The sequence below is a fragment of the Phlebotomus argentipes genome, unplaced genomic scaffold (assembly GCF_947086385.1).
Source record: "Phlebotomus argentipes unplaced genomic scaffold, Phlebotomus argentipes genome assembly contig_5, whole genome shotgun sequence".
Classification (NCBI taxonomy): domain Eukaryota; kingdom Metazoa; phylum Arthropoda; class Insecta; order Diptera; family Psychodidae; genus Phlebotomus; species Phlebotomus argentipes.
In genome coordinates, this window is record NW_026776165.1 from 8,326,110 (window position 1) to 8,354,049 (window position 27,940).

Genomic DNA, 27,940 nt, shown 5'->3' on the forward strand with positions numbered 1-27,940 from the left:
TACAATTAATCACCCAGCATTCCGTTGCTCACTCTTGACCAGTGCACATCGTGCTCAAAGAGTATCCGGCGGGAGTGCACTTCAGTGAGATTGTTTTGCGAGTGTTTTGCCCCACGAATAGTGTTGTTATCAGCATGAAATAGTCACAGAAGACGATAGAGTGTGTGATTTTACGCCAAAATCGGCGAATTTCTGTGGAAATCCGGAGTGTGAGAGTGAGAACAGCGTCTTACAACCGCAATGATAACTGATAACACATCGGGCTGAAGCAAATATTGATAATATACTCAATAAATACACAATCTAGAATCGATATGAGAATCACGCTGTAAAGGAAACAGTGTAAGTTTAATTGTCAATAAGAAAAGGAGGGAAAAATACCTCTTTTTCACTATAAGTTTCACCCTGTGTGTGTTTGCTTAAAAAAAAGCCAGCCTCTTCGTGAATCGATGCTGAGGCAAAAAATGTGAATTAGTTTCAATTAAATTCAATTAGAAATTGACCGGAGGGTTAATAATCATGCTGCCTCTCATATGTGCATGTGTTGGCGATTAGGGAATTTCCAGCGCTCTGGCGCGAGTGTGACGGCGATATGATCTCTCTCCCGTATTATTTTTGCCACTGAACATCCCAAAAGTGATCCCAGTGAAGTTGAAACGCGCTCTCATCTCTTGCAGGCCGAACAAAGAGTCCCTCAAGCGAATTTCACAATGAATGAAACCAGCCCGGAATCTGCAGATCCTCTCGAGGGAGAATTCACGCGATTCTCGAGGACACTCTTGACTCTCGGAGCGGTCTTCACCATTATCATCCTCGTTGTGGGGGTGTTTGGCAATCTTTTGACCATCATCTCGCTCATACGATGCCCGAAAGTGAGAAACATTGCAGCTTCATTCATTATCAGGTGAGACAATTCACTTTAAGTGACTGATAATCTCCCGCTCTTTCTGTGTATCACAATATTTGTGGTGTTATCCATCAGTGATTTAATTAAGAAACACAGAGAAACCACACAGAGAAGGAAAAGGCAGTTTATAAGACAAAAACCGTCAGTTTCATGAGTCGATATCATATCTGTGAAATTCAATTATTTGTCAAGAAGTTCTCCTGATTTATTCACAGCTAATTCACTTCAACTCTTAACTCAATGTTACACTTTTCAATATGTACTGAAGTAATAATGAATTATGCAAATGTCTCCGAATTGTTCACACACTTGCAGCTTATGCCTGGCTGACTTTATCTTCTGCATCTTTGTCTTGCCATTCAACGCCATCCGCTTCATCCACGGCTATTGGCGCCTTGGGAGCCTCCTGTGCAAGCTGGTGCCCTTTGTGCAGTACGGAAGCGTCGGCGTGTCACTGCTCTGCATCGCCATGATCACAGTGAATCGCTACGTGATGATAGTGCATCACAGCGCGTACGCGCGAGTCTACCAAAGACACTGGATCGTGGCGATGATCCTCTTCTGCTGGTTCTTCTCCTACGGCATGCAAGTGCCCACGCTGCTGGGCGTCTGGGGCGCCTTCGGTTACGACCCGAACCTGGGAACGTGCTCAATTCTCAAAGACGAGTACGGCCGCAGCAGCAAGACGCCGCTCTTTGTTATTGCCTTCATCATCCCCTGTCTCCTCATTGTGCTGTGCTACACGAGGATCTTCTGGGTGGTGCACAAGTCGGAGATGCGCATGAAGCAGCACGCCTCGGTGGCCAACGCCGTGCCCAACAACCTTAGACCCACCATAGTCAGCAGGCCAGCGTCTTGCAGCCAACTGACGGACTCCGCATCGCCCGCAAGACCGCCATCCACGGCACCGCAGCCGGTGCGCATCAAGAACCAGCGCGACATTAAGGTGAGCCGATGAGAGCCTCATTCTCACATGATGCCTCGTAAAATTCTTAGAACTATATCATTATTAGGCGTTTGGCCACACATGTGCCGCCAAGCATGGATGTGCAAATGAAAGTTGAGTAAAACTACTAATACAGTATGCTTACGCAAATCGTACGGCGCGTAGATTGATTTGTATCATCTGAAGCTTGCGCGCGAAACGTGATAAAGAATTAAATAATATATGGTGAAATTTCAGTCACTCTGTTTCTGAAGCAGATAATTGAATGATGATGCATTAAATTTAAGTGACATCTTATTAGCTCTCATAGCATTATCAAATTGTCAGCTTTGGTGTTTGGGCTTTTTGCTAATGTCCAAGGGAAGGTAGAATGACTGAAATTTGTACACCTCTTTCTAACACTTTTATGTAACTTAAACTTTTGGGGCTGTTTGCATATTACTTATCAGGTTGCAATCAATCACTTAAATTTTCAGTCAATTTTTTTTTAACATCTGAGAGTCTATTATAATGATCTCTTATGAATTCCAAACCTTTTTTTTTTAATAATATTTAAATAATATTTTAAATATTGGAGTAATTCCATGATTACAATCAACTGTACACCACATCCAACCATTATTTCCCCCTTGACTGCTATGAAAATTTTATGTGTTAATCATAGTACTGTGATTTTTAGTAGCTTTGATTGTTCTTTAGAACACGCTAATCCTATGACTGTATTTTCGAAATCACCAGTAGTGAAACAATACTAAAATCAAGCATTATTCGATCAATTATCAACATGCTTTGAACGATTCACTAAAGTTAATGAGGAAAGCGACATGATTATTTTTCATCGACAACAAGTGAGTTACTATTTAACTCTTAATGAGGCGCTTAAGATGGCAAAAACCATTAAATTTTCTTGTGTCTGCATGACGCTCGGGATTGGAATTTTCCTTAAAAAAAAAACCCATGAATATTTCGAGAGAGTTCATTTCTGTATAGTATAAGTCCAATTCTTCACGCCTTCTTCGCAGGCGCGGCGAAATGAGTGGAAGATAACGAAGATGGTGCTGGCGATCTTCATCTCCTTCATTGCGTGCTACTTGCCAATCACCGTGATCAAGATCGCCGATAAGGACGTGACACACCCGGCGGCGCACGTGTTCGGCTATGTGATGCTGTACCTATCCGCGTGCATCAACCCCATCATCTATGTGATAATGAACAAGCAGTACCGCCAGGCTTACAAGACGGTGCTGCTGTGCCGCTCCACGGCCATCCTCACACCAAAGACGCCCGGCACGAGTGGGCAGAGTGGTAAGTTGGTCTTCGACGGCGGCGTTGTCGCGGGCAAAATTGCAGTATGCGTCTTCGTTCTAGAGAAATGGAAGGACGCCGTATTCAGCTACAATCTCAATCGTACCCAGGTCTTGGAAGTGTCCACGGCCGAATAGCAGCGGGCATTCCACTTACGGCAGCCGGCTCCACGGTGCTACAGTGGAAGTATAGCAAGTGAATCCGCAATCCAATTGTGTGAAACCCACCACTTTGGGCATAAGTCACTGATATTAGCAGCTAGGAATGAGGAGAGTGCATTGTGAATTTAAATGCGCATGTGAAGCGCTATGTCCAGTAGGGACAATGTTTGGGTCACGCTGTTCCCATTGGCGACCCCAAGTAGCAAGTAATCAAATATAATGTGCTATGTGTGTTAGAATTTGACGTAGTTTCATTGAGGAAAGTCGTGCGAGCGCCAAAAGCAGCAGAAGACTCTGGCCTTTTTTTTGGCAATGAACTTCAACAGTTCACAGTCAACATTCTCCCTCTGTCGCTCTGCGTAGTCCTCTCTTGGGTTAATTGTGCTCACCTGTGGCACTTTGGCAAACGTGCATTCCTTCGCCAATGCAAGAGGAGTTGCGTTGTTGTGACAATAAAAAGGTTCTTTTGTGTGTTGTGTGTGATGTGAGAGTGAAGGTAAAATCATCAATTTGACCTCCAGGATCAATATTTAACCATCTCATATTTGATGGATATTTGAATTAATTTGAATAATAGCATACAATTATGTGGAAAAATGCGTAGGTTTCACTTCTTCGTCCATCTCTCGTGGACACACTCACAGTCAACAGTTGCGGAGTAAATGAAAGTCAACTTTCCGATTGATTCCAAGGAGTTTTCCTCATCAATTTTTCACATCCAACCTCTTCAGCTTTGACTCCTTTTGCGCCTTCGACCTTTCGCTGTTTTGCCATTCTTTCGCCGCGCACGGCCAGACAAACCGATGGACTACACGAGCACAGGACTCAAGGACAAAAGTTCGCCCATTTCCGAGGACAACTTCAACGTTGTCATTCGCGTTCGACCGATGCTCAGCAAAGAAGTGGAGAGCAATGATCAGATGGTGATTCAGTTCCCAGGAAATGGGCAAATCTACGTGAGTGTGTGCACATTTTACACTTCCCGCCAAAATGTTAACCCATTTCTCTTCGTGACTCACAAAGTGCGACGGCTCGAGTGGCGGAAGCAGCGCTGGAAGCACAGGAAGCAGCGCTCAGAGACCAAAACTCTTCTCCTACAATGTCGTCTTCGAGACAGGTATGGACATTTTCCCACAGCGTTCGCCCTTCCCACGCTGAGTCCTTGACCCGATGCATGAAATCCGACGCAGACATGAAAATTATTCATATTTGGATGACGTGCAAACTGATTCTGTGGGAGGGTATTTGAAAATCCATATGGAAATACGAGAGGATGTCAAAGAATACGGACTATCCTGATGAGCAAACCTCTTGTCAAACAGATTGTGGCGTGCTGGCGTCTCAATGAATGCATGAAATTGTGAGGGTTGATCGAGAATCGAAATTACAATTCAAGAACACTTTGTGTGCTGCATGAAATATTTGTTTTTCCGTTTCAAGCACTGAAAGTGACTAAATAATCATTTTACGTTTTGAATTTTCACTGTCAATTACACACACGTTCACATTGAGATAAAATGCAAAACAAAATAATTATAAAAACAAATTTTTGTAGCATAAATGCAAGACTATGATTATTTATGCTAATATTAAGTGCTTTTAATGACTAATCTACTTTTAGTGACTCTTCTAAAATCATTCCAATATAAGCACCAAAAAGTCCTGAGAACACAAAAATCAATCGACAAGGTTTCAAACAAAGACTATTTTTTCCATTTGCCTGAAGGACTGAAGATGCTAAAAATACTTTTTGTTAAAATTCATTGATCCAGTGTATTTTCAATGTGTTCAAACTAGCTCAAAGAGCACATGATTTTTTCATTGTATTTTCCAGCAATCTCATTGCAGAATATTTTATTTAAAAATCACCCCGGAAATCCATTTCTTTTCTTGGCCATTCTTAATACTTTCGCGCTCTGTGAAAGACTTTCAATCAAACCCTCAAATCACTCTCAATCCATTAACACGCTGGTAATTACAATCGATTGCCCTTTTCACTCATAACTAACGCCTTCCCGTGTGTATTGTAATTTAATTACAGTGTTAACTTTGCTATTTGCGTATGGCGGACAAAAAGTGCCCTTTAAATAGTTTACTAACATAAGGGTGGGAAAAATGATGTACACCAATCAATCGAAAGACTTCCATCATTATCGCGCTCATTTGTCCACATTAAAAATGCGTGTGTGTTCTCTTTGCCAGGCGCTACGCAAGAAGACATTCTCGAGTATTCAGGCATCAAGAGACTCATCGCAATGGCCGTGGAGGGATTCAGTTGCACGGCTTTTTGCTATGGACAGACGACCTCTGGCAAGACCTACACTCTCACGGGTCCACCAGAGCTCTTCATCCGCCGGCCGGATCCCACGGACGAGCGCCACGGGCTCATCTTCCGCGCCTTCGTGTACCTCTTTCAGCTGCTGCGCGAGCGAAAGGACACCAACTTCGTCCTCAAGGCGTCCTTCTTGGAGATTTACAACGAGAAGGTGATCGATCTGCTGAATCCTGGCTCGGCAAGGAAGCCCCTGGCTGTACGATGGAGCAAGAAGTCCCGGGGCTTCTTCGTGGAGAATCTCTTCACTGTGGATTGCGAGCAGCTGGACGATCTGCTGGCGGTGCTTGAGGAAGGCATGAGGAACCGATCGATGGGCGCTCACAGCATGAATGAGCACTCCTCGCGGAGTCATACCATCCTGACAGTGTACATAACGTCGGAACAGCAGGCGGAGCGCGGGGTGTTCCTGTCGAAGCAGGGAAAGCTGAATTTTGTCGATCTGGCGGGCAGTGAGATGACCAAGAAGACGAATAGCGAGGGAAAGACCCTCGAGGAGGCCAATAACATCAACAAGAGCTTAATGGTGTTGGGCTACTGCATTGCACAGCTGAGCGACGCGAAGAAGAAGCACGGGCACATTCCCTACAGAGACAGCAAGCTGACCAAGCTGCTGGCCGATAGTCTGGCTGGCAACGGTGTGGCTCTCATGATAGCCTGCATCTCGCCAGCGCGGTCCAACTTGTCTGAGACGCTAAGTACGCTCAGGTATGCGGCGCGCGCCAAGAAGATCCGCACGAAGCCGCTGGTGGTCATGGATCCGCGAGAGGCCATGATCCTCAGCCTGAAGCGCGAGATAGACAGTTTGCAGCAGGAGAACGAACACCTGCGCACAGCCCTGTATGTGGAGACAGAGAAAAAGTTCGACTCCAAGAGCGGCAGCAGCACGGCGTCCGCCAACTCCACTTCCGTCTCCGCTCCGATCATGAACCTAGACGAGAAGCAGGTGACGGAACTGGACGGGGCGCAGCTGGTGGAGCTGGTGAAGCTCTACATGCTGGAGAACCAGTCGCTGCGCACGGAGAACTCCGAACTCTATACTGTCCGGGACATGGTTCTGCGCGATCAGGAAATCGTGTGCCGCGAGAATGAGAGATTGCTGAAGAAATTGGAGGATGTGAATTCGTAAGTACACTCAGAGAAAAATATGTAGATATTAGAAGCAATTTAAGCTCATTGCAAGCTTTTGCATGGAACTCGCAGCTTTGATATTGTGCAAAAATTGTCTTTAACCCTTTCTTTTATGCCTAACAAAGTTAATAATGCTTGAAATTATGACAAAAATAGTATTATGACAGAAGCACTTGAGCACAGAATCTTAAATTTTACAATGTAGCAGATCCATGATTTCAAGAATTCTTATCAAAAATATATGCATAGAAAACTACAAATTTATCTCCCAATTTCTTCCACAGCGTTTGCTGCAGATCCCCCATAATTCCCGCCCGACCGACATTTTCCGCGGAAATACTGAACATGTCAACAGGAAGTGATCCTGAGCAGCCAAACATTTGGATTGCGCCATCGTCAACACACGAAAACCCCTCGACATTCTAGTCAATTTGGTATTATTTGTGCAACATTATCAATTACATGAATGACTGCAGGAATTTTTTTTTCACGCAAATAAGCATCACGGAAGATGAGAGTTCGTGATAAAAGTGATAAAATGCCGAGGCTCTTCAAACAATATTTTATTTAATGATATATATTTTAGGGAAAATTTACACGTAGAGGAAATTTTATCGAATAAATGGTTTCCATGGAAATGCCTTTGAATCTAAACAAAGCGCAGCGCATATTATGGTGTGGATTTTTTTTTCACAGCGCAAGGAAAATGTACGCGAATAACGTGATAATTCGTGATGGTGAATACACAAGAGTGATTTACACCTTCATCAAGGAAGAGAGATTCCACGAAGCCATCAATGCGCTCAATAACATCGAAGAGGTGTCGAGTTCGCGCGCAGGACTCTCCCTGCTGGGACACTGCTACTTCCAGTGCCAGGACTTCATCGAGGCCAGCAATTGCTATGAACACTTGACGGCCATTGCGCCAGAAGTGCCTGAGTACCGGCTGTACTTCGCGCAGAGCCTCTACCAGGCCGGCCTGTTCGACGAGGCGCTGAAGGTGAGCCAGCTCGTGGACGCGCCCCACTTGGCGGACAAGGTGCGGCAGCTGCAGAGCGCCATTCGGTACGGCAATGAGGACTACGCTGGGGCGCAGACACTGCTCCTGCAGCGGCCGCCAGGCACCGAAGCCACCCTGAACGATGAGGGATGCTTGCTGTATCAGGCCAATCTGTTCGAAGACGCTCTGCAGCGCTTCACGAACTCCCTGCAAACGGGCGGGTTCAGCCCTCTGGTGGCCTACAATGCTGCGCTATGCCACTTCAAACGCAAGGAGAACTCCCAGGCTCTGAACTACATCGGAGAGATCGTGGAAAGAGGTATCAGGAATCACCCAGAGCTGGGTATTGGCGCCCAGGCGGAGACAGAAGGTAAGAGCCAATCGATATGTCTATGGGGTCATTAACTGTGATTTCTTCATCAATCATTCAAGAAACCAAATCCAATTGTCACCATAGACTTGCATTGTTAATTAGTAGACAGAAGTTATGAGTCAAAACAGAGTTTCATTGATGAGCAACACAATGAAGCCAAAAGTAGATTGACGCGCTTATTTGCTTAGGTAATTGTAGAAATATTTGACTAAATTTCCCAGTCAATGATTAGCAGTATTTCATAGAAAACATATCGCAATTCAACACAATGATCATACGATAAAGATGATAATTTGACGGTTTTTGACTCTATTCAGGTGGAGCTCGAAGTGTTGGAAATCCACCATCTTTAGCAATATCTGGACTGGCTCAGGCGCTAAATCTCAAGGCTGCCATTGAGTATCAAGAGGGAAACCTCGAAGGCGCCAGAGAAGCTCTCCTGGATCTTCCGCCACGAGCTGAGCCCGAACTTGATCCCGTTACGCTTCACAACATGGCCTTGACCGATCCTTCAGGAGCCGGAGCTGGCCTGAGACGCCTGGCCTTCCTCATGGAACTTGGCCCACCGACTTGCCCTCCAGAGACATTCGCCAACATTCTATTGCTGTGCTGCAAGCACGAAATGTACGACACTGCGGCGGATTTGCTGGCCGAACATGCTCATCTCACGTACAAGTATCTCTCACCCTATCTTTACGACCTCCTGGACGCTCTGATCACTGCCCAGACATCCTCAGACGACGCTGAGCAGAAGTTGGGCGCCTTGGCTACTGCTCTGGCGGGAAAACTGCGCTCTCTCGCCGCCAAGGTTCAAGACGCTCGCGGATCTGGGGATCAGAGCGTCCTCCGTAGTTCTCTGAGAGAATACGAGGGCGCTCTGGATAAGTAAGTTGATACTGAACTCACCTGTTCGCCGTTCTGACTCTCCCTTTTGCAGCTACATTCCCGTGGCGATGGCGAGAGCGTGGCTTCCGTGGCGCCTGGATGACTTTGCCGGTGCCGAGCGTGAGTTCAGAGCCAGCGCTGAATTCTGCTCTGAGACGCCCATCTGGCGTCTTCACGCCGCTCACGTGCTCTTCATGCGCGGCGACAAGTATAAGGAAGCCGCCGCGTTTTACGAGCCCATCGTCCGGCAGAACTACGACGATGTGAGCCACAATAGAGTTCTTATCACACTTTAACCATTTACTAAACTTCTGTCAATCTCTCATGCAGATTCTCACGGTTTCGGCGGCCGTTCTGGCGAACTTATGCGTGGCTTACATCATGACGTCACAGAATGAGGAAGCGGAGGAGCTGATGAGGAAAGTGGAGCGAGCTGAGGAGAGAAAAGCCCCAGCTGCGCTCGCGGCGGGCAACACGACGCCTTTTCTACATCTGTGCATCGTAAATCTGGTCATCGGCACGCTCTACTGCGCCAAGGGAAACTACGAGTTCGGCTTGTCCAGAATCGCTCACGCCCTAGACGGCGGATCTGGCACACGTCTCTGTGCCGACACATGGCTTCACGTGAAACGCTGCGTTCTGGGCTTACTCACGTGTCTGGCAAAGCAGACTCTTGTCTTGCCCTCAACGGCTGTCCAGGAAGTGCTGAACTTTCTGCGCACTTGTGAAATCTATGGTATTTCCATCCCGTCGATCCTGACAAATCCCTTCGACGACAACGCAGATCAGCCACCCACAATTGGCATGGAGGCGAGAAAATTGCGCGTTTTGCTACTGAAACTCATGGAGTACCACTAATTAAAGGCCCTGAACATGCAATTCACATTCACTCTCTTAATATTTGCCCATAATGTCATTGTCCTCCTGCTTCTTCATGCCTCGCATCATCCCTCGATGGCTGTTGCCCAGAGAATTGGGTATAAATCTCTGCAGAGGCGCTCGAATGTCTTTCCTGATAATCGCCGGCGGCGGTGATCGTGACTTGGAGCGACTTTTGCTGCGACTCTTCGATCGATAGCGTCGTCGCTTCTTCTTCTTTTTGAACGAATTCATTTCTATCGTAATTGGACTCGGAGATCTCGAGCGTGTTCGCAATCCCTGCAGAATTTCCTCCTCTTTCTGCTTCCTCGACTGATTCTTCACCTTGTAGTATTCGTACAGGCCAAGCTTTTCCCAGCCTTCGCTATAATATAGCAAAGGAAAAGAGGTTATTCTGGGCATTTTTGTTGCTTCACACATGCTTCACTTACCCATCTCGCGGTCTATCGTGACTGGGCAGAGAGTAGAAAGCATCCACAGCGCCCAGGAGTCGCTCACTGGGCGGCGTCGGCTGCGGCAGTTGAATGAGACTGGGATCCAGTGGCTTGTAGCTGTAGTCCTCCAGTCTGATTAGCGGCACAATCAGGCCGGCTGGCAGATCAAAGTACGGCACGGATGGCGTGAGATCCACCTCCTTCTCTGCCACTTTCGACGGCGGCGCATTGAGATTTGGCGGTGGCTTGGACAAATCCGGCAGCTGGAAGCTCGGCGGTGGCAGCGAAAAGCCACTCTGATCACCAATCTGACCATCATCCATGCTCTCCTCCGGTGCCTTTAACCCACCAAAGCCCTGACTGTTCCTCACCTCCTGCTGAACACTCTGCACACCGGTTGGCACCGCACCTTGCACCACTCGACTACTCGGGTAGTCATTGGAGTTGTCGCTGTAGTATTGCGCATCCGGATTGTGTATCTGTCGCATATTCTGCTGCTCCAGGCTCTGCTTCTGCGCCTCTAGCGTCGCGATCTGCTGTGTTGCGTGCGCCACAAAAGCGTGATGCTGCTGTTGGTAGTTGTCAAAGGCATTCTTCGACGCCATGTTCACAGAAGACACAACATTGGGATGCTTCACGAGGAGATTCGTCCGGTATTCTTGCAGTGATGACTGAGGTGACTTCAATTTCGATATGACACATGCATCGAAAAAATTCCCTTTCGACTCCCACAGCGACAGCAACTTTGTCAGCTTCGCCACCTGAGTATCATTGGCAACTATAGGGAAAACGTATGATTAAAGTAGAATAATTATCATTGATTTCCATGACTCACTCAATTGTGCACTGCAAAACATAGGAATCACGACATTCTCCAGACATTTCTTCAGCTCACACGCATTCTTCCGTATGCAATGATGCAGAACATCATTCACCAGATAGATCAGATGGAGCTTGTGTGAGAAATCCACTTCTGGCAGCAAAGCTTTCTGCAGCAAATACTGCAGAATTGTTGTACACTTTGCCTGGTCGCTCGTGTGCTGCAGAATCCAATTCTTCCCCGTCGAAATACTGTCTTTCGTGCACGATTCAATTATGGGCACGAGAATCTCATCGAAATCCTTGAGAATGATGCCATTCGCGTCCGCCTGACTCTGCAGACTCTCCAGCTGTGCCTTGCGCACTGCATCATCAACGTACGTCTGCTGTTGCCGCACCAGAGCGGCGTGCTGAGCGGACAAGTTTTGCTCAGACTGCCTAATCTGGCTGCGCAAACTGTTCTGCTGCAGATTCAGCGACTTCAGTTGAACACTGACGGAACCCTGGCCGCCATGAGACGCCGATGAGTCGCTGTTCATCCACATTTGCTGCATGTTCTCCAAAGACGTGCCACTCGGCAGACGATAGCCGGGCTCACGGTGATCCTCCTCACCCTGAAGCTTAATTCCTGCAAAGGAGCAAAAACGAGAAACTTTTCCTCATAATTTTCCGCATGGTTCAGAAGGCTATAGGAATCGACACGTGTCGCTTAATTATTTTCTCCATGAATCTTTTAATACAGGTGATGAAGTTGTAAATATTTCGTATCGATTTCTAATTTATGCGCATTTTATCATTTTCCTTAAAGTCCTGAAAGCGTCTTTAAACAACGCACGTTTTCTATATACATTAATCAACTGAATAAAACATAATGTTACAATGTTATCCCTCTTGTAAAACAAATTCAATCGTTTGAATATTTTAAACAAACAGCATAAATTTATAATGTTCACTAGAGAGCGTTGTTTATCATGTTATATATTGTTTTATTTCAGAACTTATCCAACAATCAATCTTTATCGCCCTCACACAAGAGTGCGAAACCTTTCACTCAGTGTTTGAACCTTCTCAAAAATCTCACTATGGAAGTTCCTGAAGAACTCATTGCGAGTGAAATGTATTTTAAACTGATCTTCAACTGTATTTTTCTTAAAATATTCAGTGTTGAGAGAAGAAAGCTCTATCAAAAGATCTTACTGAGTATTTTTCCAATTGTGATTATCATGAAAGGATGTTTTGTGATCAGAGAATTGATGAACATGGATAACTTTGAGGATCAAACGAAACTTTCATATCTAATGGTCTATCTTGGAGCATTTTATCAACTCGAGTGGAAATATTTTGCTTTTCTGTGTCATCAAATGGAATTCAAGAACATAAATAATTTTATGAATGATATTCAAGATTCTCTCACGAACAGTGATTTAATTTCGCACACAAGAAGACCACATTTACCGAACAGAGTTAAACTTTCAATATTCTTTGTGAGGTAAGAAACTATTAAATAGAATTGAAAATTTTTTTATCAAATTTATTAAACTTTGATGTGTTTTTAGATGTTACTTCGTATCCTCAGTGATTACAACATTTCTAATGTGTGCAACAAATTCCTTTCTTACCAACTTCACATCGCCAATGCTTTACACCATTCCGTTTCTGTCTGAAGAAAGTTTTTTCTACAGACCCGTTAATATGTGCTTTCAGATAATTGGTCTTATCATTATGATTATAGTTCTCATCGGGACAGATTTCATTCTCCTTATTATTGTTGGCTACTTAGATGGGGAATTAAGAACAATTATTGCATTGACTTGGAAATTAAATATGAATAATGGTGACGATGATGAGAAAAGAAAGTCTAGCAAAAATGATGACAATCAAGTGTTAAAAGAAATTTATCTTATGCATGTGAGAATTCAAGGGATTTTAGATGATTTACGAAACATTTTCTGGCAATTGAGTATTCATATTCTTATCTCTAATTTCATATTCATTTGCCTCTCAATCTACGTTATTCGCTTTGTATCCGCATCGATGAGTATTGTTTTAATACTGACAGATTCGACATTTCAACTCCTCTGTTTTTGCTATCTCAGCCAAATCCTTCTGAACAAGACAGAAGAAATTTCGCATGCTTTGTATCAAACTTCTTGGTACGATCTTCAACTTAGAGACAAGAAAAATTTCCTCATAATTTTCCGCATGGCTCAGAAAGCTAAAGGAATCGACGCGTGCAGCATAACTAGTTTCTCCATGAATCTTTTAATACAGGTGATGAAATTGTAAATATTTGGTATCGATTTCTACTGAATGCACATTTTTTTTCATTTTCCTTAAGGTCCTGAAAGCGTCTTTTACCTACGCAGCTTTTCTATATACATTAATCAACTGAATAATAAATAATGTTTCAATCAATTCAATGTTTTAAAGAAACAGCATAAATTTGTAATGTCAATATAAAAGCATTACTCAGCATTTCAAGTTCAGGAAACAATATCAATTTTTATCTTCTTCACATAAGACAAGACAGTGGAACCTTTCACAGTACTTAATCATCTCAAAGTGAGTAAAATGGAAGTTGCTGAAGAACTAATTGCAAGTCAAAAGTACTTCAATCTGTACTTCAATTGCGCTTATCTTACAATGTTTCGCGTAGAGAAAAAAAAGCTCTATCAAAAGATCTTACTGAGTATCTTTCCGATATTAACCGTCATGCAAGGATGTTTCGTGATTAATGAATTGATTAACATGGAAAACTACAAGGATCAAACGAAAATATCATATCTAATGGTTTATATTGGAGCATTTTATCAATTCGAGTGGAAATATTTTTCCATTTTGTGGCATGAAAAGGAATTCAAGAACATAAGGAATTTCATGAGTGATATTCAAGATTCTCTCAAGAAAAATGGATTAATTTCGAACACAAGAAGACAAAATTTGCCGAACCGAGTTAAACTTTCAATATTCTTTGTGAGGTAAGTAAAAATTGTATTTTCTCAGTTTGTGAAAAAATAAACTGTGAATGATTTTGCAGATGTTACTTCGTATCAACAGTGCTTACAATATTCATAATGTTGGCTACAAATTGCTATCTGACAAATTTCACATCGCCAATGCTTTACACCATTCCTTTTCTGTCTGAAGAAAGCTTTTTCTACAGACCCGTTAATATGGGCTTTCAATTAAGTACTTTCGTTCATTTGAGTATTATTTTCGCTGGGACAGATTTTATTCTCCTCATTTTAGTTGGATATTTAGATGGAGAATTAAGAACAATCATTGGTTTGACTTTGAAATTAAATGTGAATGATGATGATGATGATCTAAAAAAAATAAGAGACAGAAGTAAAGGGAATCAAGTCTTAAGAGATATTTTTGTTACGCATGTGAGAATTCAGGGAATTTTAGATGATTTAAAGAACATTTTCTGGCACTTGAGTTTCCACGTGCTTCTGACTGATTGCATCTTCATTTGCCTCTCACTTTACGTCGTTCGTTTTGTGTCCGCATCGATGAGTATAGTTATGATACTGACAGATTCGATATTTCAACTCTTCTGTCTCTGTTATCTCAGTCAAATTCTTCTAGACAAGACAGAAGAAATTTCGCTTGCGTTGTATCAAACTTCTTGGTACGATCTTCAACTCAGAGACAAGAAAAATTTCCTCATAGTTTTCCGCATGGCCCAGAAGCCTAAAGGAATCGATGCTAGCAGCTTAACCATCTTCTCAATGAACACTTTGATTCAGGTGAATTATGTAATATAATTAATATATCTGTGGGTGTATAATTTTCCCTTTTTCAGGTCCTAAAAGCGTCTTTCAGCTACGCAGCTTTTCTATATACATTAATCAACTGAATAAATTATAAGAATTCAATGTTGTAACACTTAAACATCACAATTCTCTCAATTTTCAATTTCAACAACTCTTAAATATTACAATGAACACTTAAACGTCTGGATGTTTAAAATTAAATGGACAAATTTAGAATTTTCTATGTAAAAATGAATCTTTCAAGTTTTTCACTAAGAATAGCGGGTTATTGATCATCAATAGTGAACATTTAGAAATAAGCTGCAATTTATGTAAAGATAAGTAGAAATTAGAAATAAATAAAAAGGAAAACATATTCCGTATTCAAGTTTCATACAATTATTTCATACAACTTATGAGTTTAATGCAACTATTGCATATGACGAAATTTTTCAAGCTTCTCATAATTAAATAAGGAATCTTTTTGGTCAATGAGGGGAATAAGAAGCGCGTATGAGATTTAACAATCTCAAATTCATTTCTATGCAGAGAAAGAAGGCAAATAACACAGTTTGTGCGCTCATCAAATTCTATCTATACTTTTTCAACTCACTCGCTTGTTCTGTTGTAACGCGATGCTTGTAGTATGCAAAATAGTCGCCGCCAAAGAGGAATCGAAAGCGGGGATTGTCGATCTGCTTGGATTTAATCATCGCCTCGAAGTCAGGTCCATTGCGTGCCACAAATTCTGCCAATTTATTGATGATCTTCCTTAAATCGTCATCTGCAAAAACAACGCACTGTGCATGAGTTTCTGCAGCCCAAACAATGGACATTTCTCACTCACCTTCCGGACACTGAGGCGTTTCCATTATGCTCTAGCACGGGGCGAATCACTCATGATCGGCCAAATGGGGCAACGAGGTGCGGAGACTTGTGCTGAACGCGGAAAAGTGTGTGAAAAAGTGGCGGCGCGTGTGATGCCAGTGTGAAAATGTCTTGTTGACACCCGGGCGGTTTGCCACACTCCTTAGTGAAGAGCAGCGCCGCTGTGCGACTGGGACGGCCAACTGGGCGAACGGTGTGGGGGGATTTTATTGACGGACGATTGAAAAAAAGTGTCTGTTGGCAGCACTGCGTGTAGCCATTTTCGCGTTTCTCCGTGAATTTTGCGTTCCCGCAAGAAGTTCCAAAAAGTTTGCAAAAGGGACACTGTTGGGTGTCATTGATGTTATCGCCCGCGAGTGAGACGCATCAGTAAATAGTGTGTGCTACTGTTTTATGCGTAGGTAAATTGGTGTGTATGCTGAGCGTTGCAATACCTTCCTGCGGTTGATTGGAGTGCTCTTGTGTGACTTCTGTGGGGCCACCATCTTTGTGTCTCCCTCACTCGCGAGTGGAGAAAAAAAGCTCTCGCGGGCCTTTTCGCGGGCCTCCTCCGCACCCGGTCAGGTGGGCTGACGGTGCACCCCGTCCGGGAGGCAGTGGCCGAGCGTGTGGCACGAGGGGGGCGCGCGCAGAGGCGGGCGCGAGCCGAGCAGAGGGGAAATTTCCCGGACTCCGCACACATCGGTGGAGGTGTGAGAAAAGTGGATGGAAATTCCGTTGTGCGGCGTTTGCGAGTGTGTGTGTGTGTGCCCCAAGTGTTCCGGGAGGCGCCGTGCCGGAGGTCTCCAGGCCTCCGCCCCGTGTCGACCCAGCGCGGGCCTAAAATTAATATTCCTCTGTGTGGAGGCTATATTTGAACTCGGGAGACACACATTCTCGTCTATTTTTACCCCACAAATGTGTCGGTATTTTTTTTATTATTAATTTCAATATTCTATATATTGTAGAAGAGAACAGGCCAGAGGATAGAAGAGTGTAGGAAAAAAGGCTGTGGCCAAGAGTGTGTGAATAGTCGGATTAAAGATCCGAGCAGACGACACATCGCATCTCTCTTCCTGTCTCTCCCACTCCGGCAACCGCCGTCTCGGTCCCACAGTGCCCGGACCCCCGCAGCGCCTGTGGCCAATATGTCTTGTGGCACATCAGCCGCCCGCCCACCCACACACAAACCACCCCAACTCGATGCACATTCTGGTGCAGCAAGCTCGCACTCACTCTCTCACAACCCCCAAAAACCTCCCAAATGCAACCGCACAGGATTTCACTCCAGCATTCCAAAGCAAGCCCATATCGCACTCATAGGGTTTTCACCCAAATAAGCAAATTTATGCAAAGCAGGAAAATCAATCTGTGACGAAGCGATTAAGGAAACACACTATTTTACTTTGTTGCAAATTTTTTTTATCTCCACATGCTGATTATCTTATAATGCACAACAATGATAATAAGCTCTGTGATATCATAGTCTGGCCCTCTGGATTTTGGTGTTCAAGGAATAATGTTTTGTATGTGGCGCGTGTTTTAAGGGTAGCCGAGTGGGAAATACATAAATATTTCATTTTATTCCTGAAAGATTCTTATCAAAGAGACTGGGAATTCTCAGAAATAACAGTCGTACATAATTTTCTTTAATTTGTCCACTGGCTTCTGACGATGTGTGTATGAATTTCATACGATTGTCAGCCGAACATTCGTGTGAACACGTAAATTTCCAGTTAAAAAATATGTGAGATGCAGGATTCTAAAAATAATACTTGAATGGCATGATTATCACCTGTACAATGACTTAAATGAGAATTAACTACAATGCGGAGTTTAAATATAGACAATTGCTTGCGTGATGCAAGCTTATCAGTGAAGGGTGTTTGCCCTGATTTTCCTCTTCCTCTCGCTGATTTGCATCCAGCGTGCGCTTCCAGTGCGCGCCTGACTGTCAACTGGTGATGGTAATTTGAGGATTCCAGGGCATCAATGTAGGCAAAGTGTGTAATGGAAAAATTTGTAACAATGTTAATATTGTATGAAACTGAGTTTTATAGATTTTCCCTGTATAAAGGTATTTTTTTTAAATGTATGTGGGGAAAAGTTCAGTGGAAAAGCACTATAGAGATGCTGTAATTGATAAAGTGTAGAGCAATTTGCGATACTAAATGGCCTCTCTCATCCTCTGTCTCTGTGTCTCTGTTGAGGGCTAACAGGAAAGTTGTGTGAAAAGTCCAGTGTTAAATAAGTTAATCACTCCTTTTGTGCCATTCCTTAAATTCAAACCACATCACATACAGTCCCTCTTTCACGCAGTTCTAATTCCAATTACTCCACTCTATCTCTACATTATCTCCCACTTTTCCCCACCCACACGCTGGGCGATTGGACAGGCTTCTGGATGCGTGGCTCAAAGTAATTCCCTGGGATGTGAGGAAGAGCGAGAAAGTCCAGGGAGAATTTCACTCTTGGATGCGAGACAGGTCTGGCCACTCGCGATTCCCGCCGTGTTTGTTTGAGGCACTTCTCTTGTGACACCGAATTGTGTATATTATTATTATTATTATTATTGAGTGAGTGTGTGAGAGTGTGAGGATGAGAGATTTCAGCAGCATGAGAATTGATGTTGGGAGCGAGTGAGGAAGAAGAGAAAAAAAAGAGTGCTGTCAAATCGATAGCCGTGTGAAAAAAGTCGGGAATCCGAGTAATTATCATATAAGCAACACATCCATAACAGAGTGTTGTGGAGTTATCGAAGGAGAATACATATAGATGTACAATAAAAGTGCGCGATGTGGAGTGAGTGAGAGTGAGAGAGAGAGGAAGAGTTGATTGAATGAAGTTGAGAGACTCTGCTGTGTGTGGATTTTATATGACGAGATTGTGTCAATTTGTGTGTTTGGAGATAAATTCCCTCTTTAGCTCTCACTTTTTTTTTTTAACTTCCACCTGCGCGAGACGATCTTCCGTTCTAGTCCGGATCCTTCTATTTCCACATCCTGTGCATACAGATTCCGTCATAACTTCTTGAGGCTGCTCCTGGGAAGATAGATAGAAAGTGTGTGTGCAGTTGGGGTGTGACTGGCGAGTTGTGCAGACGTTCGCGCGCGCGGCATAGACTAATAACAATTGGGTGAATGTCCATCAGGCTGGCGCATAACGGTGAGACAACAGGAGGCGGTGGCGGCGAGACGTCTCCCGAGAGATCACCGGAAGACGAGGCCTCTTGCTGGTGGACTTCCTGGACGACTATGGGCTGCTTCGGTTCGGCGGGGAGCAAGCAAACGGACGCCGGTGGCTCTGAGGATTCCAAGAGTCAGAAGAGACGCAGTGATGCCATAACGAAGCAACTGCAGAAGGACAAGCAGGTGTACAGGGCGACACACAGACTCCTACTCCTGGGCGCCGGTGAGTCCGGCAAGTCGACTATTGTGAAGCAAATGCGAATTCTACATGACGCCAATGGGTTTTCCGATCGTGAGCGGAAGCAGAAGATTGAGGATATCAAAAAGAATATTCGTGATGCCATCTTGGTGAGTGTTGTGATGATGATAATAATTCCCTTTTCTTCACCTTTATTCTCAAAGCGTGAGAAATATAGTCAATTGACAAGAGGGAGGAGTGTGTATATTCAGCAATTTATCACTCAGATTGTCTTTAATCAATTTATATTTGTGGTATATTTGGCACAATTTGAGGTGTTTTGTCAACATGGTATGAAACTTGACGAAGATTTATATTTTGAGTATTGAAGTAAAGATTCATAATTTGGTAGTTGTACAAATAAATTCTACAATTGACTGTCTGCTATCACTGATCATTAAATATAATTTCTTGGTGTAACAAAGATTTGTGAAATGTTGTTTTCTAAATAAATTCAATCCATATTTCAGCGATTTGAAAAGCTTTTTGACGTGGAATTTTAAAATCTAAATTTTCCATTTTGATCTTGAAATCTGGATATTCTTGGTTAATATATCGGCTATAAAGGTTTTCAGTTATGTATACTCTTGTCTTTAATTAATGCCTTTAATTAATTTGCCAATTGAGAATCTTATAATTCCACATTGTTCCACATATAGAGTTATTACGCTGCCAATACAATCTGTCAATGCGATTTTACCTGGTGTAAAAGGGATGGAAAGTGCATTGAAGAGTAAAGTGTATTATGATAAATTGCTGAAGTTCTTCCCTTATGTATGATGAAATGTAATGGGATTTTTTGTAGCGCACTTTTATCTACTTTTCTATCTCTCTCTCTTCTCGCATTGCATTTTCCACCCTTGGATGCTGTGACGACAAATTCAATGTGCGATGCGGTGTGCATTGATAGACGATAACCGGAGCCATGAGCACACTAAATCCGCCGATTCAATTAGAGAGGCCCGAGAATCAAGCAAGGGTTGATTATATTCAGGATGTGGCATCAAGTAAATTTCACAATTATTATATATCCTGCATTCTCTATATAGAAATTCCCACTCTTTCCACCGCACAGTATGCCTCAAATGTAATTGGGTGATTTTTGTGCATGATACATTTGTGTGTGTGTGTGTGTGTGTGTTTGTGCGGGAAAAGAGGATAAATTGAATTCAAAGGGCTATCAATAGAGTGTATGTAACACAAAATATCCTTTTCACGTGAAGAGGAAATTGCACATTTTCCAGCAAAAGAGGAAGAGAGAAAAAAATGATTTTTCATTTACGCGTCTCTTGTTGTTGATGAGACGATGAGGGAGGAAAATATGTGTGTAAACTTTTCACCTTTTCTCCCACATTTTACAGTGGTGGTTATTGGTTGAATTGGAAAAGTATTAGTTATTGTAATTAGTGAAAATAAAATGGAAAAATCGTACACATTCTAAGAAAAATAAAGTAATTGCATTTTCTCTCTCTCTGAGGTTCAATCATAAAGCTCTCAAATTAACATGTTACATGCAATTTATGATATCTCAATGAAATTCACATGTTTTGATTTTTATTTGCAAAATGTGAGAACCTTTTCTTTCACTTGATATCTTAATACAGCGTAGGAAAGAATTGTAGTTTGTATTTTACTCCCATTACACATTTTCCACTTCTCTATCTGTTGCACACTTTGGGAGTCAATTGAGCGGATGGTATTTCAGGATATTGAAAATTCTGTAGTTGATATTAAGGGAAAAATTCACTTTGCACTTAACCTAGGATTCTTCCTATTCACTTGCCATGAACTTACGCCTAGTATTTTGACATTTAAATCCTTTGAAGTTGATAATTTAGTTGTTAAAATGAACTCAATGGTATTGTTTTACTCGGCAACAATTAATTATACATATTAATAATGTTGAACTATGCTGTATTATATTTGTTTGAATTACATTTAGTAAAGTTAATTGAGATGGGATTCTAAATGCGTTTGTTGCATAAGCAAAAGTTGCACTTTCCACACATCCAGTGAATGAAATTGTTCTCTGAATTTTACCAAGTAAACATTTTAAATGAGATACCTTTGTAGATAATTAAACTGCAAAACCACCATGTTATAAAACTCTCTCTACGACATTTAACAATAAGGATTGCGAATGGAGGAGGAGTGAAAAATACTGAAGCAGCGTGTAAATTGTTTTAATATTGCAGATCCGGATTTCAACTATCCACCAGAGTTTTATGAGCACACAGAGCATCTCTGGAAAGACCGTGGTGTTCAACAAACATTCGAACGTTCGAATGAATATCAGCTAATCGATTGCGCTCAATAGTAATGTTTATTTTCTCAATTCTACAATAGCCTGTGCTCAGTTGCATATATATGTCTTCGCATGTCAATTAATATTTCATACATGCCTTTTCTCTCTCTCCCTCTCCCGACAGTTTTCTTGATCGTGTAAGTGTAATAAAGCAGCCGAATTATAGTCCAACAGAGCAGGATATTTTGAGGTGTCGTGTCCTGACCTCGGGCATTTTTGAAACAAGATTTCAAGTTGATAAGGTCAATTTCCAGTAAGTATTGCTCCTGATGTGATTTGATTATCCACAGAGCGAGACAGTTTTAGAAAGATATTTCTAGTTACTCTCGACTTTGACTCTATTTTTCAAGTGGCTGAAATGTCGGAAACATCTTTGTTGGCGTTATAGTTTTATCTCTCGCTCTTTAGGAGACTAAAAGGGAAAAACTCGTTGTCCAAAAGCTGTCCCGTTCTCATTTATTGATCGTGAATGTCCTTCTAATGCATCTCATTCCTTAACAGTATGTTTGATGTCGGTGGTCAGCGAGATGAGAGACGCAAGTGGATTCAGTGCTTCAATGATGTTACTGCAATTATTTTCGTAACAGCCTGCTCGAGCTACAACATGGTGCTGCGTGAAGATCCAACACAGAATCGCCTGCGGGAGTCCCTTGATTTATTTAAGAGTATTTGGAATAATAGGTAAAGAGACTTCCACTTTCTCATATACCTCCAATTGTGACCCTTTGTGTGCATTTTTCTCTTTGTCTCTTTGTAGATGGTTGCGTACAATTTCCGTGATCCTCTTCTTGAATAAGCAAGATTTATTAGCAGAGAAAATTAAAGCGGGGAAAAGTAAATTGCAGGAGTATTTCGCAGAATTCACCAGATATCAAACTCCGGGTGAGTATTTACAAGTGCATATTGAATTTGTACAAAAAGTGGGTGGATTTGCAATGTAGGGGCGTCACTATTGGCGTATTTAGCAGTGTCAAAGGAAAAGCTATAGTTAGAATAGAAAAGAGATGAGTAGAAAAGTCCTTGCAGTGAACTCTTCAATCAAGAATTGTCGATCAGAGCAGAAGAGGTGTGATTAATTTATTATAAGATATTATATTCAAGGTTTGAAATTGACAAATGGACAACAAATAAGTAAAACCGCAGTGCAACATTTCTTGACAGATGAACAAGTATAGTATCGATTTCATTGGCAGAAAGGCACTATAATTTCATTGAATTTGTGGTGAATTAGCTGAAGAATTATACAGATTTCATTCAGATTTGCTTTCCTCTTGGTGAAAAATTATTGGCATTAAGCTCTAATTCAGGTAATAATGTATGGAAAATGTTAACAATGAAAAGAGGAAGACAGAAGCAATTTAACGTTTTTAGCTCGTCTGACATGAAATGAACTCTTTGAGAGTGACAATTAAAATGAAAACGCAAATCGAAAGACTTTATCATAGTTAATTTCCTGAGATGAAAGTTCTCAAAGAGCAAAAATGATTATCAGAATCCGGAAACTAGAATCATGACAAGATTATTTACAATATTGAGCCTGAATTTCCGGTTAATAATACAATTGGCACAAATATTTCAATACATATACCTAGTTGTTTCTCAGCTCGTTCCTTTCTCATTTTCATATCGGTATGATCTCAATTGTAACGTCTTGATCAAAATTTTGTGCTTTAGATCAGATTTCCAATAAAAATAACTTGCATAATTGCACACAATATTGATATTTTAATGATGCACAACTTCAAAAGTTTCTAAATACACGTTGTCTAAATTAATTAAATTGTCATGCGGGAGTCCTTTGATATGTCTCTATGTAATTAATTTTCTCTTTGAACTTCGAGAGAGATACATATATAGGTATTGGCTATTCCATCAGCATTCATTATTTTCTAGCTCGAATTCGATGCACAATATTGCAGTAGTGGGTGGTCAGTGCGCAATTGGTGGGTGTGTTTTCAGGGCAAATAGAAAATAGGTGAGAGGTACAGAAAAAAAACAAGGTGAAAAACATGAGGAAAAGGTGCGAAATGAGAGATGCTGGCGAGGGAGATAACTACAGGGTGGGATGATGGCAAAGTGAAAATTGGTGTAAGCTAAAATGATAAGGTAGTGGCAGAGAGAGAGAAAGAGTGGAAAAACATAGTGATGTGTGCAATCTACCTGTTTTTTTCTCCAATACAAGTCAATTGCATTATTGATTGTAATTCACTTTTCCTTCTAGCTGATGCAATTGCTGAGCCCGGAGACGAGCCAGAAGTAATTAGAGCCAAATATTTCATCAGAGATGAGTTTTTGGTAAGCAATGTTGTTGTTTTTATATCAATCTTGGGTATGAGTTGAATTTATTAAACACTCTGGAATGGATTGATGGATAGTTTTGGGGTTAATTTTTTTTTGCTATTGAGGGAAACAAAAAAATTTTGAATTGTATTTTACAAAATTGTCGTATTGAAATAATATTGGGGTGCGATGTTGAGGAAAATGGGTGGTTTTTCACGAGTGCGAGCGCAATAGCAATTAATGAGAATAATGTATGAAAAGCTACAATTTTCGCTCACTCTCTCCCTCTTTCTCTCTCTCTCTCTTGTTGTGCATTGTGTGCTTCCCTGGACATAACATTTTGTGTGCCATTTGGTGGGGATGAAAATTCCAGAAAAAGGCTGAATGCGTGGGCGTGCAAAAGGGGATGTGTTGATGCACTTTCGCCTTTTTCGGTCAAGTGCCACAGAGACTGAAATGTCACGATTGTTGCACATGAAGAGAGCGCAGGAAATGAGAATTCTTTTGCACAAAAAAAAACCCCGAGACGAATGGGTGTTTTGTTTTACACATTTTTTTTTTAATCTAGATAAATGGTGTGAAGACTGCTAATCTGCTAATTGATACAAATGTCTTGTTTTCTTTCCTCCCTTTTTTCCATCTCCTTTTTGTCATGGACACGGATGTGAAAAAAAAACTATTTTAGCGCATATCAACTGCTAGTGGCGACGGAAAGCACTATTGCTATCCCCATTTCACATGCGCTGTCGACACGGAAAATATACGGCGAGTGTTTAACGATTGCAGAGACATCATTCAAAGAATGCACCTCCGGCAATATGAGCTTTTATAGGTAAGGAAGTGGATGAGCGCAAAGAATCGTGCAATCCGAAGAGAAGAGAGATGTACCATGATGCTTATGTGGATGACGGGGAGGGGAAATGCAAGTTGCAGGAGGAGGAAGATGAACATCCTCTTAACATGTTTCTCCCTTCAACCTCCTGGCCAACTTCTGCACTTCTTTCCTCTTATCCTCAATTTACGCTGTGCGTCTTCCTCAAGTGCAAGAGCGCGAGCACTTTTTTGTGCCACGGGGAAATTTCATTGTCTAACTTGGGGGGTGTTTTATAATAAAATGTATATATAAAATGCCGGAAGAGCGAATTTCAATGTAATTCAATATCAACGGTTTTGCGCTCGGGTGCGCGGTTAGAGAGAAAAGTGCAACAGCTTTTTTTTCTCCTCCGTGAACTTTTGAACTTGCAATATGTCACACTCTATGGAATCGATCGATGGGGGAAATAAGAAGAAATCTCTTTTTGGGTTCATGGCATGAAAGCGCAGCTTTGACACGACATTATAAATGTAATTGCGTTTTGGGTGTGAAATTTAAAGTATACAATATTTATAATTTGAATATGAATTCTAATTCAAAAGTAAAGTATTCAGGAAAAAATTGGAATATATTAAAGCAAGAGAAATTTGACATAATTCAAAGTTCTAATTATCTGATTTGAAATCTGTTGAAAAGCTCTTGGAAAGATCATCAAATGTTAATGGCAAATTCTGTGAACATTCTTCAACCACTCTTGATTTATTTAAATCCGAAGCTCAACACTTAGTTTCCTGTACAGAGCATGATAATATAGATTCCAATAATAATGCGATTAAGGGATAAATGATTGAAGAACTGTTTTAATGAGAAGATTAAACTATATTATTGGATCTGATAATAGCATAAGATGTCCACCAATCTCGTTACCATGATAGGAAATTATTTTCTGATTAAAGATATATAAAAGACAATTCTAGACTATATTTAATTGCATTTACACGAGAAAATATAAAATTGCGCAGTAGGAAAAGGTGATTTATACTATCCGAGCAAACATAACTAGATTTATGTTGAACATTCCGAAAGCTTTGAGTACGAAAGGCTTTTGCTTTTCTTGCATCAGCATTAGCATGAGTTTCTGATCACTTAAGCTCATTTCGCACTGACTTGTCGTGTAGAGTTGGCGAAAGATGCTTTCGATATTGAAGAAAATTACTTTGCCGCAGAAACCAATAGCGTCAAGTTGATAAAATATTGCTAGGCAAGTTATATAGGCTACACTGTGGCCGAAGATAATGAAATTGAAGAACAGTAATACAAAACTGGATGTAAATGTCAGGATTTTCTCTCTAATTTCATGATAACACAGATAAATTTGGATAAGGAAGTGCTTCACACTTCGATTAGAATTTAAATTATTGAGTGTCTATCATGTCGTGAAGATATTCAGGACTTCTGATAGGAAGAATACAGTAGATAAGAAAGGATAAATGACAAAGATGATTTTAGCAACTCCAATTGTGAGCACGATAAACTCATTCATGTAGAAAATATAGTTATATTCAGTTTCTTGGAAAGACATTTCTGGAATGATGAGGAAACCTTTCCATAGAACATAAAATGAGCGATATCAAATGTATTTTCAAATGTGTATAAATCGGAGCTAGAACTCTGCGAAAAGGCACATTGATTAGTGATACATTCAGAACTGCAAATTTAGGATTACCTGAGAAGTATTTGCGTGATGAATAATGCAAAATATCATGGGTTTCGGATGAAAATTGTGGTGAACGTAGAAGTGCTGATGTAAAGACAAAACGCAGATATTACAATGTTTCATGCTTTCAATGCTCTGATGTTAGGCATTATGTTTTTCTCTAGGTTTCGATACTTTTTGTAGCAGATTATAAATTTGACCATGTTCGCCGTGATGTTAAAGTCTTGAGTGCCAGAAGGAAACTTTTTAACTATACTATTGATTTCAAGTCAGTCAAATATGAATAAGAAATGAAACTCAAGGGAAAATTTCTTTATTGGAAGATTTTAAGTATTTAAGTGACAGATAACATTTCTTTCATATACTTATATATAAAAGAGCTTCTTACAATATAACTTATTTTCTGCTCATCAACTTAAAGTTTATGAAAGTTGTCGGTGTAATTGAGAAATTGATGAGAAACCTTCTTTTGGATGTAACTCGATTCCATTTGCAAGATTAGATAAGTTTTACAAAGCCCAAATGAACTAAAAACAATACAGAAATCAAACAATTCAGATAATGGATGAAACAGAAAGAAAACGTATCAAATAAAAACGGAAACAGAGCAGAAAACAAGTCAGGATTGAAACTGTATTGAATGAAAAAAGTTTTTTGAAAACACACATCAAATCAGGGTGGTAAATTTTTAAAGAAAACAAAGAAATCAAGGTTTTTTGAAAAAAAAAAAGATTCCAATTACATTAGACGCAAGTCAAAGAAGATGAGTTTCTATTGAGGAAACGAGGAAAGAAGTCTCATTCATTTCATGATCACTATAAGATGAAGTTCTTTTGACTAATGTTTGTCTTCTTCCTTCCTTTGCAGATCTTATTAGTAACGGAACTTTTTGTCGTCGCCATTCTACTGTATTATGTTAACAGTTTTCTTTTACTAGTGAGAGAAAGAGTGGTGGAAGTGAGGAAAAAAGTGTTCTAATTTGTGGAAATGTGTGGAGAAGCAGTGAGGATTTTTCATAGGTATAAAATGCATCCATCACATCTGATAGAGTCTTCAAAGAGAAGAAGAGGCAAAAGTATAGGAGAGTTAGGAGGAAATGTATGAAAGTAAATTCATTGAACCATTCACATTGCGTTGCAAAAGGAGTCAAAGATTGAGGGATGACGAGGATGAGAGACACCAAATCAAATCACATAAAGCAGCACACAGTGAACACACATTGATACACACAAGAAACTAGCCAAATAAGGTATGAAATACACATTAAAAATTTAATTATTTAAAAAAAAAGAGAAGAAAATAAGAATGAGAAAGAGAGTAATATTGTGAGTTTAAGAAAAGAAGAAGAAGAAGAAAAAAAACTAATCTAGGGATAAAAATAAAATGTGAAATGGAAGCATGTGCGAAGGGAGAAAATCAATTGCAAACCAAATAAATTATTTAAAAAGATGATGAAGAGGAGAAAGAAGCGCACGGAAAAGTCGCGGTGAAGAACAATTCACTGGGAGAAAGAAAAAAGAGAAAGGAGAAGTGGAGAAACGCTAATAATTCGTGTAATTAATTAATAAAACTATGGAATATAAATTCTTCGGGATGAAAGT

General features: G+C 41.1%; 5 protein-coding genes across 7 annotated transcripts; 4 read left to right on the forward strand and 1 right to left on the reverse strand.

Moving 5' to 3' along the window:
* Positions 1-4: 4 nt before the first annotated feature.
* Positions 5-3,558, forward strand: LOC132265577 (G-protein coupled receptor moody). Of its 2 annotated transcripts, XM_059766295.1 has the most exons (5): positions 5-342; positions 678-904; positions 1,223-1,853; positions 2,876-3,158; positions 3,222-3,558. In XM_059766295.1, the coding sequence occupies exons 2-5, from the start codon at positions 711-713 to the stop codon at positions 3,293-3,295; spliced, it is 1,182 nt and encodes a 393-aa protein (XP_059622278.1). In that variant the 5' UTR covers positions 5-342; positions 678-710; the 3' UTR covers positions 3,296-3,558. The 2 variants fall into 2 exon arrangements, with proteins under 2 accessions (XP_059622278.1, XP_059622279.1); XM_059766296.1 differs by lacking the exons at positions 5-342; positions 678-904 and having other exon boundaries at positions 1,166-1,853; positions 3,224-3,558.
* An 86-nt stretch (positions 3,559-3,644) lies between these two features.
* Positions 3,645-7,208, forward strand: LOC132265869 (kinesin-like protein KIF12). The gene is made up of 5 exons (XM_059766654.1): positions 3,645-3,815; positions 3,924-4,275; positions 4,343-4,436; positions 5,522-6,776; positions 7,067-7,208. Exons 2-5 carry the CDS (start codon positions 4,123-4,125, stop codon positions 7,206-7,208), a joined length of 1,644 nt encoding a protein of 547 aa, XP_059622637.1. The 5' UTR covers positions 3,645-3,815; positions 3,924-4,122.
* Positions 7,209-7,404: 196 nt separating this feature from the next.
* LOC132265865 (tetratricopeptide repeat protein 30 homolog) lies at positions 7,405-9,963 on the forward strand. Its single transcript, XM_059766651.1, has 4 exons — positions 7,405-8,152; positions 8,473-9,040; positions 9,093-9,303; positions 9,371-9,963. The coding sequence occupies exons 1-4, from the start codon at positions 7,405-7,407 to the stop codon at positions 9,896-9,898; spliced, it is 2,055 nt and encodes a 684-aa protein (XP_059622634.1). The 3' UTR covers positions 9,899-9,963.
* On the reverse strand, positions 9,890-15,999 carry LOC132265867 (calcium homeostasis endoplasmic reticulum protein). The gene is made up of 5 exons (XM_059766653.1): positions 15,778-15,999; positions 15,544-15,714; positions 11,189-11,800; positions 10,351-11,131; positions 9,890-10,283 (listed from the first exon to the last, which is right to left on the reverse strand). The coding sequence occupies exons 1-5, from the start codon at positions 15,800-15,802 to the stop codon at positions 9,935-9,937; spliced, it is 1,938 nt and encodes a 645-aa protein (XP_059622636.1). The 5' UTR covers positions 15,803-15,999; the 3' UTR covers positions 9,890-9,934.
* A 65-nt stretch (positions 16,000-16,064) lies between these two features.
* On the forward strand, positions 16,065-27,629 carry LOC132255361 (guanine nucleotide-binding protein G(s) subunit alpha). 2 transcript variants are annotated; one of them, XM_059751359.1, is made up of 10 exons: positions 16,065-16,219; positions 18,949-19,333; positions 20,134-20,230; positions 21,419-21,539; positions 21,653-21,781; positions 22,030-22,209; positions 22,286-22,410; positions 23,750-23,823; positions 24,494-24,640; positions 27,207-27,629. In XM_059751359.1, the coding sequence occupies exons 1-9, from the start codon at positions 16,212-16,214 to the stop codon at positions 24,638-24,640; spliced, it is 1,266 nt and encodes a 421-aa protein (XP_059607342.1). In that variant the 5' UTR covers positions 16,065-16,211; the 3' UTR covers positions 27,207-27,629. The 2 variants fall into 2 exon arrangements, with proteins under 2 accessions (XP_059607342.1, XP_059607343.1); XM_059751360.1 differs by having other exon boundaries at positions 16,065-16,215.
* Positions 27,630-27,940: the final 311 nt, after the last annotated feature.

Coding starts and splice junctions, on each gene's coding strand:
- LOC132265577 (XM_059766295.1), top strand. CDS start 711: ATGAATGAAACCAGCCCGGAATCTGCAGATCCTCTCGAGGGAGAATTC. Junction 905..1,222: donor GCAGCTTCATTCATTATCAG/GTGAGACAATTC, acceptor ACACACTTGCAG/CTTATGCCTGGCTGACTTTA. Junction 3,159..3,221: donor CGGCACGAGTGGGCAGAGTG/GTAAGTTGGTCT, acceptor TCTTCGTTCTAG/AGAAATGGAAGGACGCCGTA.
- LOC132265869 (XM_059766654.1), top strand. CDS start 4,123: ATGGACTACACGAGCACAGGACTCAAGGACAAAAGTTCGCCCATTTCC. Junction 4,276..4,342: donor CAGGAAATGGGCAAATCTAC/GTGAGTGTGTGC, acceptor TGACTCACAAAG/TGCGACGGCTCGAGTGGCGG. Junction 4,437..5,521: donor CAATGTCGTCTTCGAGACAG/GTATGGACATTT, acceptor TCTCTTTGCCAG/GCGCTACGCAAGAAGACATT.
- LOC132265865 (XM_059766651.1), top strand. CDS start 7,405: ATGGTTTCCATGGAAATGCCTTTGAATCTAAACAAAGCGCAGCGCATA. Junction 8,153..8,472: donor CGCCCAGGCGGAGACAGAAG/GTAAGAGCCAAT, acceptor GACTCTATTCAG/GTGGAGCTCGAAGTGTTGGA. Junction 9,041..9,092: donor TACGAGGGCGCTCTGGATAA/GTAAGTTGATAC, acceptor TCCCTTTTGCAG/CTACATTCCCGTGGCGATGG.
- LOC132265867 (XM_059766653.1), bottom strand. CDS start 15,802: ATGGAAACGCCTCAGTGTCCGGAAG. Junction 11,132..11,188: donor GTTTTGCAGTGCACAATTGA/GTGAGTCATGGA, acceptor TTTTCCCTATAG/TTGCCAATGATACTCAGGTG. Junction 10,284..10,350: donor CACGATAGACCGCGAGATGG/GTAAGTGAAGCA, acceptor GCTATATTATAG/CGAAGGCTGGGAAAAGCTTG.
- LOC132255361 (XM_059751359.1), top strand. Junction 21,782..22,029: donor GTTGATAAGGTCAATTTCCA/GTAAGTATTGCT, acceptor ATTCCTTAACAG/TATGTTTGATGTCGGTGGTC. Junction 22,210..22,285: donor AAGAGTATTTGGAATAATAG/GTAAAGAGACTT, acceptor GTCTCTTTGTAG/ATGGTTGCGTACAATTTCCG.